Genomic DNA, 20,061 nt, shown 5'->3' with positions numbered 1-20,061 from the left:
CCCTAGGTATGTTTTTTCCTTCAGAATGGAGCTCACCATAAAGAGTCATTATCCACCTAACTGGATTTGATACTCTGGCAGAAATGTCAGGTAATTTCTATAGTCCAAGCCTTTGCAAGATCAATTGGGAAGTCCAGCACATGATTGCCTGCTTTTCTTCCTGCACTGTGCTTCCCCAAAAGAAATAGTAACAAATGGGAACTGCTGTGCTGATGACTGAGCCAGATAGACTACTGCCCTTGTTCTACAACCTGTGTTTACTCTGCACATCCATGAGTAGAAAAGAGTAAAATACAATGTCTGACAAGACTGCAGATCTAATGACTGGCCGTTGTCAGTGTACCACTACAGAAATGCAATTACCTCATATTTGACTGAAAGATTACATTATTGACCGATTCTTTTTCATTCTATAAGAAACCTTTGTCAATCACGCTATCCCTCTTTGTTTATCTTTCCAATTTATTTCCCAAGTCCTTGGTTTCCTTTCCACTCCTTGGTTGTTGGTTTTTTTTCATCTATATTTATTCTTCAAATCACTGAAAAGTTTTCACAGCTTATTATGTCTTTTACATATAGGCATAAATTCATACATGAAATTTGTTGTGGAATAGAGGCAGAGGCTGTTTTTTATTACAACAACCTTTCCAGTGATTCTTTTCCCCACATTTTTTAATAGTCCAATTAATATGTCTTATTATTTTCAGTGTTACCTGTTCCTAGAGACATATGTAGGTTCTTCTTGAGGAAGCGCTATCTTCTGGTTTACCTGGAACATGCTTCATTCACTTTCCAGACAATCTCCAGTTCCTGCTGAGAATACGTATTTTCAGATCAGAGCAACTTCAGCTTGAAATGTTAACAATTGCAATTTATAACAGAAGACTGTGGACACTGAAAAATCAATCAGGACAAGGTCCAAAAGTCTCGACAAAAGCTTGAAATCCACTTAAAGACTAAACCGACTTTTTGGGTACTCTCTTTTCAGAATAATCGTATTATGGTTAAGTTTTAGGAAGAACGTTATCAGTAATAAAGAAGACTTTTCTGTATTTGTGGTGATCACCGTATTACTCTTCATCCATTTCATCCATCATTGTGTAGGAAAAATGCTCCAGGGCAATAGCCCATCAATTTACAGTGGGACCCATGCCACTTAGACAGATGGGGATACCTTTAGGTAGCCAAAAGATCATGTATGTGCATCAGCAATAGGTGTTCAAAGCACGATTCCCAGCCGGGAACACTGAAAATGCTGTCCCTTACAAGCTGTCTGTGGCTTTTAGCCACTGATAATCCCTCGCAGGTCAGAATTATCTTTTAAAAAAAAAAAGATTGCCTTCCGTGGCCATGTAAGGGCCCTCTGTGAGCAAGGGGCACAGCACAGTGTGGAGGACCGAGTGTCAGGAAGGTTTCGCAACTGGCCTGTGCCGATGGAGAAGAGAGGCTAGGACACAAAGTATAGAATTACAAGAGTAATTCTTTATTCATGCGCATGAGATGTGCCATTCAAATTGGGGCTCACTGAATGTGGTTTTACACACTATTCTTTCACCTTTCAAGTGTTCAGATACAACACGATTTGACCACTCACTATTCAACACACACATACTACTATTTTGAAAAACAACTATAATTCTATGGTGCCATCATCCATGTGTTTTTTTCTTGATCTAGGTGTCCCTGGAGTTGGTCTTGCTAGTTACTTATCTGTGACGCCAGATAACGGGAGGGTTTCACAGAGGTGTTAGAGGGGGTTGGGATGCTGGTGTTATCTTGGTAGTCCAGGGGTATCCTTTCTTCTTCGTGGATGGCTTTAAGATTCTGGGAAACAGAAGGTCTGTATCTTCAAGGTAGGGGCTGTCCTCCTGCTTGCAGTGAGCTGGGGCCCTTCAGTTATGCTCACTTAACCATGATTATGCAGTAAACAAGGTAAAGTATGTCTCTCTTAAGAAAGCAAATACGATTTAATACTATTAAGAAAGTTCATACAATTTCATACCATAAAGACTAATTCATACGATAGTTAGGCAATGAGGTTCTCGTAACAGCAGCCCGGAGACTGAGGCAGCAGCCTCATCCGCAGCGCTTATCTTTTGTCAGGAATTGCAAAGGCACACTACAGAGATGAAGGTGAGAGAAGGACTCATCTGACTAACGCCTGCCCTCGGGAAAGGGCCTGCGCCAGTGAGCTCCAACACCGGAGAAAAATGGCTAAAAGCTGAAAGGCGGACGGGGCAGACAGGCTCCCGACAGACTCCTGCCGGGCAGGGGAGGCTGTCCCTCCAACGCGGCTCCTCCCGCCCACGCAGGGGAGGCAAGGTACAGAAACGCCACGTACCCCCCGTGCGGGTGACTCTGGCAGTCGGAGGCAAGACAGCCCGGCTTCCAGGCGGAGCCCGCGGCCCGTCCGTGAAAGACACGGGGCGGCGAGGCCGACGCAGGCTGAGCTCCAGCCCGCCCGCCCTCTCTGGTTCCGGCCCCGGCCCCCCCCCGCCGCCAGTGCGTTCCCAGCGCGCATGCGCGGATCGAACGGCGGAAGCGGAAGGTGCCGCTGCGGCGGCAGGGGTTGGGCGCGTGCGGGCGCGCGCGCTGCGAGCGGCCGAGGTGGCCCCCGCGGTTGCTATGGAGAGCGGGGGACAGGGGGGCGCGTGACCGCGGCCCCTCCCTTCTCCTCCTGGCCTCGCCCAACGGTTGGTTCCGCCTCGTGCCCCGGGGAGGGGGGCGGCGGGGGGAGGGGCCATGCGGCCGTCGGGGGCGCTGCCGAGCGGGGGGGGCTGCGGGAGGGGCCGCCCTCCGCGCGCCTTGCCGCGGGCAGCCCCCCTCAGGGGCTGTCGTGAGGGGTGTCCCTGGGTCAGGCGTTTCTGAGGGTCTGGTGCCCGAGCGCTAAGCTCGAGTCAGGGGCTGGATGGAGCGAGAGGCCGCTGCCGACCTTCCTGTGTCGATGGACGGAGAGCGCCGGGTGCCCCTTCTTGGGGCGCCTTTTGGCGTGGTCCTGGGAAGGCTGACTGGTGGTAGGCTTTCTCTAGGGGGCTTTGGGGGCCTCCGCATCGCCAGTCTCCGACGTCAGCTTTGCCGGTGTTAAACCTGCGTTACCAGTCTTGGATGTCTGCTTTACCTGCGTTAACTTTAACTTCAGGAATGTTGTGTTCTGTATAGAGAGTTGTGGGAGGGAAATCCTTAGCAGGCTTCATGTATATCTCCTCGTCTCTGAAATAAATAAATACTATTGTTATTTTCATGAAGCTCCACAATGCTGCTTTTTTTGCTAAATGATGAGGAGGGCATTTGCTGCTTTTGAGGTGGTAATGGAAGAGGTGTGTAGGTTTTGTTGGCTATGTGGCACGCAGAAACAAACTTCACAACTCGCAAAAAGCGGTTATGTTTATTGCGGCACCGGGTGCAAGGGGATTGGTCCTCAAAGCTTGCACACCGGGTTAAAATCATGACAGGTATTTAAAACAGTTAACAAAGTTAGTTACGCCTACTGGTGCTACAATTAACTATGGGTTAATACTTTTCTTACTTCATCTTAAAGTTCTCTTTTAATTCACCACGCATGCTCAGAGAGTAGGGGGCTTAATTGGGTTGGGGCTTTTCTAGCTAGGAGGTGTGTTCCTTAGTGTTATAATGAGATTATAATGAGACAAGTTAACTCCAGGGCACTATTTTGGCAGTCCATTCTATTTTTCTATGATTCGTCTTTGTGCTAATAGTTATTGCTAGTTAGCAGAGAGTTAGTGAAGACAGGCTTTATCGCTAATATGTCTAAGTGCCAGCTGCAGTTGTTATGAAGCATCTTCTTTACATTATTCTTACTTGCTTTTAACACTTGTTTTTCAAGATGCCCTGTAACAGTGTGCTCCGGCAACACAGAACAAGGAAATACAATGCCCTCTGACCTTTCTTAGTTTCACACTTTCATTTTCCAGCTCCAGTAGTTAGTAAAACAAAATTGTAGGTCTTCATTCCCTTCGCACTGAGGATCCAAACAGTGGTGTGCATAAGTAACATATATTCTCTGTCTACAAGTGGCTGTTTGGTCAGCAGTAAGTGAAGATAGTTTTCATGGATTTGTGATTGATGAGGATATAGTCTGTATATATTAATACCAAGCCACATCCCAGACCAAGCCCATGTGGCATCTTTCATTAACGCAGTAGATGTTTACAGGTACACCTTGCAAGATCCTATCTATAAAAAAGAATTGGGTGGGAATGTCTTGCCTACCTTCACCAACCTGTAAACAGCCACCTAACAACTATGTAGTGCCATGGTCTCTACTAACAACCATCTATTGTATAAACGTGTACAATGCCAGGAATGTGGGACTTTGTCATGGCAAAAATATGCTGCTGCTTGTATTAACTGGTTATTCAGATACTAGTTTTGTTAAACAGAAAAGCTGCAAAAGGCACAATAGTAATTCTATTCTGACACTTGATAACATCTCATAAGTGACTTTTTAAAAATGAATGTAATTTAGCTGTTTGGTTCAAGTCCACTTTTTCTTTTTTCTGGTAAAGTGTATTTTTAGTCTTGTATCAGTAACTTTTGTCAGTAATTCTTAAGATTTCAGGAAAGTCACAGATCTAAAACTACAGCTGGATACACAAATTGACAGAGGCTGTTGATGGTTATAGCCTTGCCTTGGCTATCACAAATACTACAGCAAGTGTATCTCTTGTGTTCCTACTCTCTGTTTCTTTTTCTCTCTGAATTGCTTAGAATACAGCCTTTTTAGAAACTGGTGTTTTTCTCACTCTAGAAGTGTATTTTATAGAGCATAGTATTGCTCAGTTTGCGTGGGGTCTTAGAATTGTGTTTCGCAGTGAACAATACTGTGAATTATTGATCTGTGTCATTCTGGACTTGTTCAAGCATTTGTGAAACAAGTTCTGGAAGTCAGGTGTCAGAAGTCTTACTTTTCTTACTGAAGTAGAAGTCCAGGGCTAAAGCAAGGCAGAATGTATTGGATCTTGGTTTCTAGTTACGTATCAATGCAACAGTCATGAAAGTGCAAGGAAGAGAATGTTGCCAGAGCTGGTTGTCATGCTGCTTAGGATGAGAAATTGAGTAGTGCTTGTATTGGGTTTATTTATGAAACAGAATTTTCTAAGTATGTTTTGGGTCAGTCTTGATGCAAACTTTTTGAAGTTTCCATTCAAATGAGCCTACTAAAACAATCTTTATCTCACGTTAACATTTCTGGTTAGTGCAAAGCTTTCTCGTTTCTGGGAAGTCACTTTCTACTTGCCTGACTCATTCTGTGGTCTCATTATCCAGTGGACATCACATCAGAAGTCGTATTGGAGGTGATTGTAGTGAACAAATACTGAGTTTATGATGCCATTAATTGAATTGGGCAGAATGAAAAGGGTTAGGAAAAAATGCTGTCCAGGCATCCTGTAGTAGAAGTATTTTTTGCAAAGACAAGAACAATTATTGATCATGTAGGAAAGACTCAGTCATGTTTTGGTAAATCTGAAGCTTTTCACAGCCACAGCTACTGTTTGCTTTCAAATGCTGCATGTTTGAGATGTTCATTTAGAAAAAATGGCTATAAATTAGGGTAAGAGGGAAGAAAACCACAAAACTGCCAACATTAGTGTTGTGTGGTTTATCCTAAATTAGTTTGTTGGAAAATATTTAGGCATTGCATGTATGAATACTGAGTGTATACAAATATAAATCACTTGTTTCTTTTCAACTGATTTGTTGTGAATCTGCTCATAGACTTTCTTCTTCTACATATTGTAGTTAACTCTTACCAGAAATGATGCATCCTAAAGAACAGAATTATTTGAGATCAGTCTTCCTTTCTTTTGACATTGTATTTGAAAGAGTAAAGAAATGTTTTTTAAAAGTATGTTTAAAAAGAGAAGACTATAAATTCACCTTGTCTCTGAGTTAAATTGGAATCTAGTACTTTCTACCTAATCATCAGAATGTGCATGTGTTAGGTTTTCTTTATCCCCCCCTCTCTTGATTCATGTATGGTACATAAACCAAGAGGGTGAGGGAATAAAGCTCATTTTGCTGGAGGAAGTCAATATGTTAGCATTGTTTATGCAGAATTGCTGACAAAAGTATAGTGAAAAGTATAAAACTTAATTTATCATTAGAATAGGCATTCAGGAGGCAAGTGTATCACAATTTAAAGTAACTGAAATGCACTGGCAGTAGTGCAGTTTTATGTATACCTTCCTCTGGACACTCCTAACCTTCTAAATCTATATTTAAATTGTAAAATGGCCTAGAACTGAAATTTCAGGAATGGTTCTTAGAATCAGCATGGCAGTTCAGACATGAGAGGCAAAGGATCTGGGTATCTCTGTGAATAGCTTGAGAGGAGGCTCTACTCAGTGAGGTATGAAAAACAGAAAAGAAGGTAATCTATTATATGCTGCCTTTCAAGACAGTAATGATGATTATTTGGGTATCACACTCTTTTCTGCCTCTTTCAGGAAAGATACAGAAGACGATGATGAAAAATCTCCCTTTCTTGAGAATGGGGCCTTTTTTTGCATAGTGCCAACTTAATAGTGGAACTTGCCATCAAAGGTATGGGACTGGAGAGGATGTGTGTTTGTTTTTGTTTTGGTTTTGGTTTTTAATTATGGAAGTGAAAAATGTCATGCAGGCAAAAGTTAGTCATTGAGTTATAAAAATCTGGGATATATTTTCATTATAGGCATTCTTATTGTTTTCTCCAGAACCTCTCTCACTGCTTATTGCTCACACATTATACTTAGTAGGTCACCCCGAAACAACTATTTCGGTACTTATATCTCTCTGTTTCATTTGTTGAGCTGTTATTTTCCCTTCTGAGGAAGTGCTGTGAAGTCATGGAATCTCTGCTGCCCTGGTAAGATGGAAAACAGATGGACTCCTCTCTAGCTGCCTTTGGTTTTTTTAGCCTCTGTGTTTCTGTCAGTCTGCATGATTTCCCCTTCGTAAATCCATGCTGACTACTCCCAATCACCTTCTTGTCCTTCATGTGTTTGGAAACAGTTTCCAGGATTATTTGGTTCATCTTCCCAGGGATCAGGGTGAGGCTAACAGGCCTGTAGTTGCCTGGATCCTCTTTGTTGCTCTTGAAAACAGAGTTGATGCTTTCTTGAGTCCTCTGGAACCTCACCCATCAGCTTAAAACTTTCAAAGATAGTTGATAGTGGCCTCACAATGACAGGGCCAGCTGTCCCAGCACTCATGGTGGCATCACATCAGGTCCCATGGAAGTGTTGTGTTCAGTTTGTTTAAACATTTCTTGATCTGATCCTCCCTCACTCAGAGTAAGTCTTTCTGGCTCCAGTCTTTCCCACTGGTCTCAGGGGCCCAGGATTCCAGAAAGCAGGTCTTACCTGTAAAGAGCAAGGTGAAGAAGGTGCATTGACCTTTTTGTATCCTTTCACTAGCTACCCCACCCCATTCAGCAGCAGGCCCACATTTCCCCTAGCCTCCCTTACACTGCTCGTGTGCCTGTACTTCCATTTTGACCTTAATATCCCTCACCAGATTCAACTCCAGGTGGACTTTGGCTTTCCTAACCCCATCCCAGTGGTGTTTCTGTATCAAGTGTGTGCACACACTTGATGTGGCCCCATTTCACCTCTGTTTTGTTGATTATAAAATCTCTGTTGTCCACATCGTACTGCATCCTTTGCTCGCAAACCCTGACCACCACTTCCTCACTCAATTGCAGGTCACCACCTCCCTCTCCCATTGTTCCTAGTCTAAGCCCTCCTGTAGCAGATTGACTAGCCTGTTAGTAAAGATGCTTTTACCCCACATAGTGTCAGGTGGATCCTCCCCTCCCCCGCCCCCCTGCAGGTCTTGATCCTTGGAGAAGGTCCTATGGCTATAAAAGCTGAGTCCCAGCTTTTGACACAAGCTGCACAACCACTTATTAGTCCACAGGGTCTGTCTACTGCTCAAGTCATTCCCCTTCACCAACAGGATGAAGGAGACACCACCTAGTCCCCAGGCCCTGGCCCTCGTACTCCAAGCCATGTAATCATGCTTGATATGCTCCTGGTCTCCCCTGGCCATATCCATGGTGCTCATATGGAAGAGCAGCTGAGGGTAATAGTCTGAGGGCCAGACTACTACCAGTCTCAGTAATAGCCTATCCATGGTATCCAGGACCCAAGCCCCTGGCAATCAGTACACCTTGCCACGTGACAGGTTGGGCTGGCAGAGGTACCTCTGACCCTGCAGCAGGGAGTTTCCTGCCACTGTTCCTTGTACTGTCCTGCCCGCGCTGCCACAGGGCTTGGGCACAGCCAGCTTGGAGGTTTCATTGGACAGAGCTCCCTGTCTTTGCCTGCTGCCAGGGCTCAGAACCTGCTCTGTAGATCAGAGCTCAAGCAGAGCAGGAACCTTCCTCCTGGTGCTGAAGCTGCAAGCTCCAAGGCTTTGCCAGACTCTGCATCTCCATGCCCAGCCTGACAAGCTAAGGCTCTGCCTGCATCTCGGTGCAGTGAGGGTTTCTGTAGCTGCAGGGCCTTGGAGGGGATCTGGTCCATCTACTTTTCAGCATCCCTGATGTGGTACAGTCTGCTCACCTCCTCCCACAGCTTCTCTGCTTGATGAGACAGATCCTCCATCAGTGCACATTTGGAAGGATATAAAATGTTTTTTAGTTCTAAACCTGCTGGTTGCCAAAGCTAACTTACAACAGAGGCACATTAAGAACTGGCAGATTCAGGAGTATAATACTACATAATTTATATGTCTAGAAACTGTACATATATGTGTAGTATATTAACACCATCTATACGACAGACTATGGTGCATGCATGCTACATATAGTAAAATTAAAAAAGAATAGTAAATGTAGGCCTGCGTAGTTTTTATGATTATCATGAACTTAAAAAGAGTTTTAAGGGCACAGTAGCTGTATTCAGTATGCAACACGGGTTTATAAAACAAGCATTAGCAAATTTGATGCATTTTTAGGATAAAAATAAGCATTTAACACTGCTCTACTTGAATGGGAACACTGTTGCACTGGAATACAGCAAACAAAGAGTTATGACAAATAGTGCATAGAACAAGTGTGGAAAAATGTCACATAGCTTATGATTACCTATTAATGATCTGCATGGAAGATGTTAGGGTAGTGTGGTTCCTTTCTCTATTGCTCTGCTATAAATGCCATGAGGAGGTTTTTTAAGCAGGGAAAAATGACAGATTCCTAGGGAAGCTTGTGACGATTTTAGTATATAAGCTTTTAAAAAATAATCTTGAAATATAATTGGGACACTATGATATGTAGTTGGGATGAATACTTGTATAACATAAATCATTCCCTGTATTTCTTGTTTGCTTTGTAACCTTTTTATTTTGATGGGAGACTTCGTTAATGTTTATATCCATTGCTGCTGCCAGCTGGTTGACTGTTGCTTGCTTTAGCTATTACTTAATAGTTTTCCCAGGTACTTGTTTTACTTGCATCTTGATGATAAATGTTACTTTTTAGCAAGATAAAACTAATTAATGAAATCATAAAATATTTCTCTTCCTGGTACTTGAACAGTGTATGTGAAATGCCTGTAAGTTTTCATTTAATTCCTTAAAATCAATAGCTGACAGTTCGTGGTTTTTTTCCTATTTGAATGTGTTTGGAACTCTGTAGTTTGCATGATACTAGTTAATTTGCCTTTTTTTTTTTTTTTTTTAAATTTGTCACTCTAGGATAATCTTTTCTTCCTGGGTCGTGACAGATTATTACCTGTTTGTGTTCAATGGGACGACGAATTCACTTTGTGGTTGACCCTCAGGGTTGGTGCTGCATGGGCCTAATTATCTTTGTCTGGCTGTACAATACAATCTTCATTCCAAAAGTCATCCTTTTTCCTCACTATGAAGAGGGACATATTTCAGTTGTGGCAATTTTGTGTAAGTCCATTTAATTTATCCCTTTTTTCTACTAGTAAAAATAATACCTTTGGGCAGTAGTTAACATATATGAGAAAGGTCAGAAAATAAAGAATAAGGTGGAGGATAAAGATAAAGGGTAAGATAAAGGATGAGAGTAACTGGGCTGCATCCTACATTTTTGTGTTGTAAGAAGTTGAGACATCTTATTCATTTCAACAGTGTTATGGTAAAATTAGTTTGTGTGGGAACTGGGGAAAAGCATTAGTACGGCTTTCAGATCCTGTAGCTAGAACTTGTTGACAGAATTTCAGGCCCACCAGGCCCACAACTCTTAGTGCTTGTCAGAATTTGGGGTGGTGGTACTGACGGTTGACAAACTGAGTTTTGTTAGTTTTGTCATACAACTCTGGATGGGTCAGCTAATATGAATTATGCTAATAGGTTTTGCTGGGGAAAAGACTTGAATTTTAGCTGGAACCAGCTTTAAAGTGAAGATGGACTATTGGGAATGTCCTTTCACATAGAGGCTTTGAGGTATAGAATAGTTGGTGCTTATTTAAAAAGACAATGGAGGAACTTCTTAAATACAGTAGTAAGGCCATAGTGGCATCCTGCTGGTGCTATCAAAACAGTGTTCACTGCTAACTTTTCGTCTCTCTTTTTAAGACTGGGGAGTACTTAATATTATAGACTGTATAGTACCAAAAATATAACTGGAATTGAATGAGAAGGCTGAATAATTTCCGACTCAGCACTGGAGCATCTATATTTTTGATGCAGTGTCTAGTAGATACATTGTACACCTGATACTGTACACCCGAAAAAGACTAAAAAATGCTTATTTATTTTTACAGGTTATTACTTCTGCTCATTGTTTTGTATAGCTTCATTACTAAGAGCCTCAGTAGCTGATCCAGGAAAGCTACCTGAAAACCCAAAGATACCAATTACAGGTATATTAACTTGTTTCTATATAATTGAATAAAAGTTATTTTAATGTCCTCAAAATAATTAGGAATCAATTTGATTTTGTGAGATTTGATGGAAACCATGAGCTGTCCCTGCTGAAGTGTTGTTAATAAAATTAAAATCAGTATGTCAGTAGTTTTAACTTGTAAATTTCTAGCACTTTCCCTTGTGTAGACTCAAAACTACTTTTTAACAACTTGTGTTCCATCAGAAGTTTAGTTATGTAGGAACTTCTGCTAGGAAATTTTTCCATGGGAAGAATTTTTTTGCATTCTAGGCTTTCAAACATATTGCATATACTTCTAACTTGATAATATTTAATAAAAAAATGTTTAGAGATGGTTAGTCATTATAATCCTACAGCTTTTATCTAAGTAAATTTATAAGGTATTGAAAGTGCTGGTAGAAGGTACTCTTACGCTGGATTTTACCTGTGCATATTTTACACATTTTTTTTCAGTGACTTATGTTTGTACGGGCTGTTAACCAAACAAATGTTACGCTAATTACATTGCATTGCTATAGAGTAGCAACTTAACATGCTGAGAATTCCCTTTTATCCTTGTGAATTTAGCCCACAATTTCCGTAGGGTGTCCAATGCTCCAGAAATTGGAAGGAATTCAAAAACCTTAATAATCCTTCACAGAGAAAGGCAATATTTTTATGAACTGTTTGATGCTACTAAGGTGCTTGTCTAATGCATAGAGCTTTTACATAGCAGTTTAGAATGGAATAGGGCTATTAAACAGCGTGAGCTTTGTCACATTAACAGAAAATACTTTTTGAGTGTAGAAAATGTATCAAATGCAGTGAGGGGTGAATATTTCAGTCTTGTCTTGCAATGTGGTGGATGCCAGGAGTAACATTGTGCTCTCTTTTCCTGATGTTAGTGAGATAAAGATCTAGGATGATGTGTTTGGAAACATGATCTGTTTAGCCTAGGCACTGATGTTACAATGTGCACCAACTAGGCAGCAGATAGTAGGAAGGAATGTATCTCCCTGGGATTCAGATGTGAAACACTGATTGCAGAAATTCTCATATCAGTGTTCTTTCTGCTCCTGGTAACTGAGCCTTTGATCCAGTAAAACAAAAGGTGGCTCAGGCTTGGGTTCTGCACTCACGAGTTCTTGCTGCAGGAAGAACAACATGGATTCTGCAACCCAAGCTGGAGAACGAAGACACTCGGTACAGTTACAGGCAATTACATTTATGACTGAATGTTCTTTTACCTGCAAAATACCAGGATGACTACAAATTCCCTTGTGCACACGTTTATTTCTCTTTTAATGGATCTCTTTGAATAGCTCTCCAACCTCTTCGTGCTCCATTCATTTCATGTGGTAATGATACTTTATAGATACTTCTGAAGATGGAACACTTAGGGTTGACTGTGACATTGATATTGTGATTTGATGTGTGCTCTATCAGTGGTTTTGTACTTTCTAAAGTAGCATTTCAGTTCTCTGTTATTCTCTAGGTTGACAGGAAAATACATTTTTGCATGGTATAAATTGTATGCAAAAATGAGGTTGGGGTGTTTCTGAACTCTCCTAGTAGCTACCCTATTAGGGAGTGACACCTTTGTGACCCTGGATTTATGGGAACAGATTGCAAATTATTTTCCATCTGGCATTATTACTAGTTTAATGATCTCAGATATTGGGCTGCTTTACTTCCAGTGTCCAAATGTTATTTTGCAGCAAGAAAGACAAGATTAGAGCTGCCTGCAGGTGGCTCAGAAGTGCTAAATTTAACTTTATTTTGTTTACATAGAAACAATGCTTTACTGTATCACATTTCAGAATGCCCTACGGTAAAAACTAGGCTTATTTTTATTTTCCACTAGGATTTAAGAAATTTTTCTGCAATTCTATTTAGGTAGAAGTAACCAGTCAAAGTATTTAAGATTCTCAGTCATGCACCTTAAAGACAGAAAATATATGCTTTTGTGAATGGAAGTATTACAGTGTTGGTGTGATTAGTTTCCCATGTGAAGATGAACTTTCTGAATATATCATTTGAATTCTCATTTTCAAAGGCTTCGTCTAATCTGGGTGGTGCAATTTGAGATAAATAATAGCTAAGCTGAGCAATAGTAGCTTGTAGTAGTTTCAGCTACTCAGTATCTCTGGAGATCAGGTTAAAGAATCTCACATTGGGCATCCAAAAATAGTGTATATTTTTAAATACAAGACTATCCTCTATCTGTTCTTTGGTCGCCTTATGTGTAAAATTACATGTTGTGAGATGCATGTCCTAAAATGCTTTGAGATGGAAGATGCTCCTGAGGTGTTCACTGTGTATTTTATTTTAGTTAGCACTAGCTTTAGCAAATTCAAGTCGGTTTTTCCTCAGGAGGTTTTGGAATGGCAGGGAGATTGCATGATGGTTCTGCCTAGCAGATACGTTTTTTCACAGTAGACATGTAAGAAAATAATTGAATTATGGTTTTCCTGGTTTGAGTGACAGCTTTTGTGCTGTAATAACTACTCCCTAGAAATATGTAGGAGGAGAGAGGATTTTGGAGAGGAAAACTGGCACAGAGTGGCAGTATTGTCTTCCAGTTTAATTAAGGTAACAATGGGAAAAAGTTCTTTTATATGCTGCTTACCCTTCTCAGACCATAGTAAGAATTCTTTTCTCTTTGAATCACTAGCATGTAGATTTATGATGAGCGTGCTGTACTGAGTTTAAATCTCTCTAAGGTGTCTTTACATTTTCACCTAGAACGAGAATATTGGGAATTATGTAACAAATGCAATATGATGAGACCAAAGCGTTCACACCATTGCAGTCGTTGTGGACATTGCGTGAGGAGGATGGATCACCACTGTCCATGGTAAGACCAGGACATTTGTTCTAACAATCACTATTGTTTTAGTGAATCATTTCAAAGTTCATGGTCTTGAGTATTGTTCATTTGTCATATTTCTTTCTCAGCAGTGCTTAATCATTTAGGCATTCAGAGCAGGGAAAGAACAGCTTTGAGACTTTCTTACATTGCAGTGTAACATTTTATCATTGTCATTTTGCCAGTGTCAGTGTCAGCTGACACCAGGATCCTCCTCTGTTGATTTAGCCATTTTTCAAACTACCCTTTTTGTCAATCACTACTTCAGAAAACAGTGTCAGTATAGTGCTTTTGTCATTATGGCTTAGCTTGGTACTGATGTCTGTGCTTGTATGAAATTGCACCCCAAACACATTTTTTGCATCAATGTTACTTCTGTGAAGCAGACTAGACCTAGATTTCAAAGGATTTGAATCTCGTACTTAATATTTCTAGAATCCTTGTGATTCCTTCACTCCTTTATGTTGGAGTACACAGAAGGAGTTTCTGAATAGAGATGCCTGTTCTGTCTTCTGTCTCTTAGGCACCACCCTAAGTTATGCTTATTTGTCACTGGGATATCTTGTGATGACATTTATTTCAAACTATTCATTTGCATTTCCAGGTTTGGGACTCTACATAGTGCACAATCAGTGAAATGTGTTGAGTAGCAGAACATAATACATATTACTGTGAAATTTTGCAGACTTTTAAAAAATAATATTGTTGCTTGAGTATTACTTAAAATTGCAGGAGTATCTTTGCTATATGAAGGTATGGAGAAATATGTCTCATGTTCTAAGCAGTGATCTCAGTAATGCAACCTAAACTTTACGTGGCAGTGTAAGGAAACCACTGTTTACAGTAACTGCCATCTCTAACATACAGACCATCACTTTGATTAAGAATGGAGTGATTATTCAATAGTTCTTATGTTTGCTCTGTAAATAATAGTAACTTCTGTTATTCACAATGTCGTAACTGCAGTGTTAAAGTGTTTACATTTCTGTCTTTATATATGTACACTTTGTTTCTCTGCAGGATTAATAATTGTGTCGGTGAAGACAATCATTGGCTGTTTTTACAGCTGTGTTTCTACACTCAGATCCTTAGTTCCTATACACTGATACTTGATTTCTGCCATTACTACTACTTTTTGCCTCTGGAAAAAGAAAACTGGGTAAGAATCTGTTTTCTCTACGAAGTGAATAAATAGCTAGTACTGCAATACAATTTATTTTGGTATCTAGTTACTACATGTTTCTGCTGGCTCAGTTGTTGACAGTGAAGAGAGTTCATCTAGGTATATGTTGTCAAGTGAGCAAACTGATTTATGGTAAGTAACAAAATATCATTCTAAAAGGTTATATGATTTCTGTGTGTTAAAAACACAGCATTACTTTTCTTAGAAATCTAGGAAAGGAGGACAGAACCAGTTCGGTTCCTTTAGAAGTTATCAGTGAATACTGGGAAGAAGCAAGATAACTATGTTAGGTGTATTCAAATTTCTTTTTACTTTCTCCAAAGTAAATTTATGCGAAGTATATATCTATCCTAAGTCCCTATTTAAAAATGCTGATATTGCCAGTAAAATGAGAAAAACCACATGATTATTCTGAAAGGAGAAGAACGTACATTGGTTTTGAAGCAGTATTTTGTGTTGCTTTGAAAAGGTCATGTGGGTTAAGGGAGAAATAAGTTTGGTTTGTTTTACTTGGGCTCTATGCCATTATCATATTTCAAAATATTGTCATCAGCAAAATGCAGTTGAACACACAAACAGAGAAAATGGACTTACAGATTGGAATAGAGTAAAAAATTGTGGAATTTCTTCCATTATGGAATTGAGGTTGTAAAGTCTCTGTCTGGGGCTCATTTATGTCTATTATTTGTAATGTTCAGAATATTCAAGAGGTTTGCTTGAAAGCTGCTGAATGCTTGAAAGTGCTAGAACAGCAAACCTGATACTCTTTCTTTTGAAGAAAATGTCATGAGATCTTGCTTATGAAGAAACATAAAAACTTCTACCCAAAATCTGAAATGCACTTTGTATTTGTACTGGACTATAACAAATACAAGCGCACTAAAGAGAAAAACATAGAAAACAAGTTTAAAGCATATTCAAAATTAGGTAACATTCCAGATGTCCTAAGTGAAGAGACTAAGACCATACCAGAAATAGGTAGTGTACTCTAAATGTTGAGATTTTTTCCAAGTACTGAAGTGCTGCAGATTTTTTTATTCCACGTTGATGTGACACACCAGCACACTCTCTGCTGGTGACATCACACCCCTCTTTCAAGGCTGCTGGAGACTGGCCTTTGGTTATGGGTAAGGCAAGCCCCATTTCCATTTTGTTGTTATATTATTTTGTGTCTTAAATGGTATAAAATAAGAATATTCCTGAAACATTCTATTTCTGGAAAAGATTGAGGCATAGCCTTCCAAGCTTCTTATTTGCTCGCATATCAGACTGCAGTGGATGTGATGTTCCCGAGAAAGTGTATGTGAAGATGATGTGTCAAAGGAGAGCTGAAAATGTAGGAAGACTGTACTCCTTGGGTCATCCAGAACCGATAAAAGTATTGTGTTCAAGTTGATAGATACCAATATTTTATTACATGGAATGTACCAAAGTTGAGGATTTTTGCAAATCTCTCTTAAAATAGCTTCTATTCCAAAGGAATTTAATTTTAAATTTTTTTAATCTGTATTAATGTTTCCATTTAAATGGTTTAAGGGACTCTAGAAATATGGAAAAGAGAAGAATTTGCTGTCTGCTTAGAGCACCTTTCCATAGACACTGCCCTGTAAACGGAGACAGATCTGTAAAATGTGTCACTTAAAGTGGAGTACTTATATTTTTCTCTTTGTTTCCAGTTTGGAAATCCAGTATGGGCTTTTCATATTCATCTTGTTTTACAGCCATTGTGAGATTTGAGGGAGCTATTTTGATTTGTTGTAGCTGCGTTCAAGTTCAAAGGGATACAGAAAGACTGCAGTTTTGTATTAGTGAAGAAATCTGTTGTTTAAGTAAGATTTCTTATGCATATATTACATTTTGGTTTTTGGAAAGTTAATGTTCTTGAAAGATAACTAAATGTATATGCCTTTGCTCCTAGTTTCAGTAGCTTTGTAAACTTATTTTTAATTTATAAATTAATTTAACTTACCACATTTCTGGACAGAGTAATCTTAATACTTTCTGTGTTCTGAAGGCTTCCCGTGCACAGGGTTTACAGGTTTCAAGCGCAAAGGCTTCTCAATGGTACTGATCTGAATACTGGATTGGGTATTGCAGTGCTTCTAGAAGGAGTGTTATTTTGTATGAAATTGGCAGTGCTTCTCTAATAGTGTAATTTCATGGCAGAATATTTCCTTTTTATTGTGAGAGCTCCCTGAATGTTCTAAGTTACTTTAAGTAATTACACTGTGTTTAGATAATGAACCCAAGTTCTGTTTGTTAGCCTTTAAAAGCAGGATGAAAGGGAACCAAATTATTTGCTTGGAGATGGTCTGTGCAAGAGAGGAGAAGGGAAATCATCTTTACTTCAGGCAGTTTACAACCTCTAAAGAGGTAATAATAAATAGTTATTAATAATAACAGTTCAAAAATTAATACATACAAAACTTTGTTCTTGATGGTTTAACTGGGTTAATTTCAAGTCTTTTGGAGAGACGCCTACTTTTAATATCTACCCTTTAGAAGATGTAACAGGTTAGGAGGCAGAATACATATGCAATGATTATTTTAACCCAGTTTAATTTAGTTGCCTGAAGAGTGGACCAGTTTCCCATGTTTGTCTGCCTGAATGTACACAGAGTCATGGAAAAAACAGAGTACTTAGTTCTGTTCAGTTTTGTTTTGTTTTAGCTTTGGGGTTTTTTGCTTTATCAATTTGCATATGTGGACACTTCAAATGACACTCCTCCTTTTGAAAAACTGGATCTGTGTTATAGTGTATAACATTCTGTGCCCCAGAGAGATAAATATGCTTATACCATATGGAAAAACTTAGTAGACAGAGCAGGTCTGGTCTGTACAGACCTTTAAGTCTAGTATTACACTGAATAGTATTTAGCTTTCTCAGTTTTTCAGCTGTAGGATTGGGGGGCACACACTGAAGTACAGAAAATTAAGAATAATTTCTTTGAGTGTCTAGTCAATACATCTGCCTGGAAGGTGACATCAGAGCCCCATTACGCTGATTTTTTAAAGTGTCACTAAGGATATGATGCCATATAACTTTGTGCCACGGAGTAATTTGTCAGAATTACATAATTTTGACATCAAATGAACAGGACCAGTGAGAAGATTTGTGTGGTATTAGTTAGGTTTTTAGGCAAGCACCTTGCAAGATTCTTTTAGTCTTTGCATATCAATTAAAGCTGAAGTGCCACAGCATTCCAGAGGCTGCAGTACCTTCTACCTTTCACAGAAGCGTTATTCTTTGTCAAAATTTTGGCTGTAACCATGAGCTTACATTTTCTGAATTGACAGGGACTGGTGCTTAGCACAGATTCAAAAAACTGGGTATTTTTTTCTAAACAGCCATCTGGAATTAGCTTATTCCTGCTCATTAAAAAGACTTGTGAATTTTTTGGCGGTGTGCCTTCATCTTAATTTTTTTCCTTTGGATATGAAATAGTACATAACACAGAAGCTGTAGAAATAAAACTGCTTTTAATGCTGTTGTGAAATAATCATTTTATCACAGTACTGATTAATGATTTATAAAAATGTGACCGCCGTATGCATGTTAGTATTTCCTTCTGAATAAAAACTTGGGTTTTTATTTTTAAAGGGTTCAGTAAGAAAAACCCGAACATTTTTAATTAAGTATACTAAGGTAAGTGTGATAGCTTTAAAGCTATTGGAGGAAGCCATTTCAAGAGAGATACAAACTTTCAGCTTCAGGTCTTACAGCAGAAAATTGCTTCATAGTATTCTTGGCTCTTGTAATTGATACGCTGTCAGAAAGATGGATTGTGCTTATTGCCTCTGTTTGTCCAGCAGGAGGAGTACAATTACTACTAGAAATGAAGGAAATGGTAATTAAATTGTCTATGTGAGATTCTAGCAGAAGAAAAACATATAATTCGAATAAAACAGCATATGAGTTCCTCTGCTAGCTTTGGTGATTTTCAGAGGCTAAGACTGGAACGTTTTTAATTTTGCATCTTCATTAAAAATCATCAAGGCCAGGAAGTCTGTATCTTTTAGGAAGTATTCTATCTTGAGGATAGTGCGATGAGAAGAATAAATACTAGTCTTCTCATGACTACATAGTTGCTCTCTTCATGGCTGTGCTGGCACAGATTCTAGACACAGCTGGTCAAGTAGAAGCAAAAATAAATGCTTTGGCAGTATATTTTATCTGATTCATAGGAGGCTTTTTAATCTTTTCAGCAAAAGTTGTTTGCTAGAAATGTTGCTAGAATGATTGTCATAGCAAAAAACACTGATGTATAAAAACCTGAACGCCTTTGCTCTGGTTTAGTTCTATTTTGTTCCCAGTTAAGCATTGGATGTTAGGAAAATATTGTTACTTAACTAATCTTTAAAGTGTTCTGAGCTCTATTGGTAGAGGGGGGAGGAAACATCACGGAGGAAGCATTGTGGCAATATCAGCCTGCTCTGTCTGGGACTCAGCTTTCCCAATTCTAAATAAAAGATGTTGGGAAATATTAATTAGACTTTGTGAGATTATTTACAGTAATATTTATTTCAATATTATGTATTAACTAATATTAATTAAAATCTGGAAATGTGTATCATCCAAAGTCCATTTATACTGTAAAGAGAATCTAAAGGAAAGCTTTTCTCTTAGGGTCATGAAATGACCTACAGGATATGTAAGTTTTTAGAAAAATTTAAATACATCAAAATTTTCCTTCTCAGTGTTCTGCAAAACTAACCTAACCCTGCTCTCCTCCTGTATAATTATAAGGGCAGTATATGAATATTGAATAAAGTTTAGAAAGTAAATGCATGGTCTGTAGAGAAAAGATAGGAACAACCGAGAGGATAGCATTTTGTTCAAGCTTAGTATACTGATAGTGTCATTTTTGTGTGAAGATTGTATGGCCTTTTCTTAAAATCTGTTCTAGTCTGAAATTATTTCAGAATTACCATGTTGGAGTGAACTGTGTAGACAATAATTTTTGGAATCAGAGTACTATTCCCATTTCCACTTTAAACCAAATCAGTCATGAATCAGACTAGTAAATTACTCATTTAGTAGACCTGAAATAGTCCTGAATCAAAAACTGCTTTACATAAACATCAGTTGTTATTAATAATAAATATCTCTACAAAAGGGCTTATTAGAACACAGCTTGTGTTCTGTGAATTGATTTTCTTTTTTTTTTT

At 39.2% G+C, this 20,061-nt stretch overlaps 1 protein-coding gene across 1 annotated transcript in view; it reads left to right on the top strand.

Annotated features, from left to right (window-relative positions):
- Positions 1–6,532: 6,532 nt before the first annotated feature.
- ZDHHC21 (zinc finger DHHC-type palmitoyltransferase 21) overlaps positions 6,533–20,061 on the top strand; it is a 33,238-nt gene continuing 19,709 nt past the window's right edge. The window contains exons 1-6 of the mRNA XM_059834081.1: positions 6,533–6,564; positions 9,700–9,786; positions 9,874–9,903; positions 10,740–10,838; positions 13,586–13,697; positions 14,730–14,868. Coding sequence (XP_059690064.1) covers positions 9,750–9,786; positions 9,874–9,903; positions 10,740–10,838; positions 13,586–13,697; positions 14,730–14,868 — 417 coding nt within the window. The 5' untranslated portion in view covers positions 6,533–6,564; positions 9,700–9,749. The remainder of the gene's footprint in view (positions 6,565–9,699; positions 9,787–9,873; positions 9,904–10,739; positions 10,839–13,585; positions 13,698–14,729; positions 14,869–20,061) is intronic.

This window comes from Gavia stellata, chromosome Z (genome assembly GCF_030936135.1).
Source record: "Gavia stellata isolate bGavSte3 chromosome Z, bGavSte3.hap2, whole genome shotgun sequence".
Taxonomy (NCBI): Eukaryota; Metazoa; Chordata; class Aves; order Gaviiformes; family Gaviidae; genus Gavia; species Gavia stellata.
Note: the sequence above shows the minus strand (reverse complement) of the source record. Positions and strands in the feature narration are given on the sequence as shown.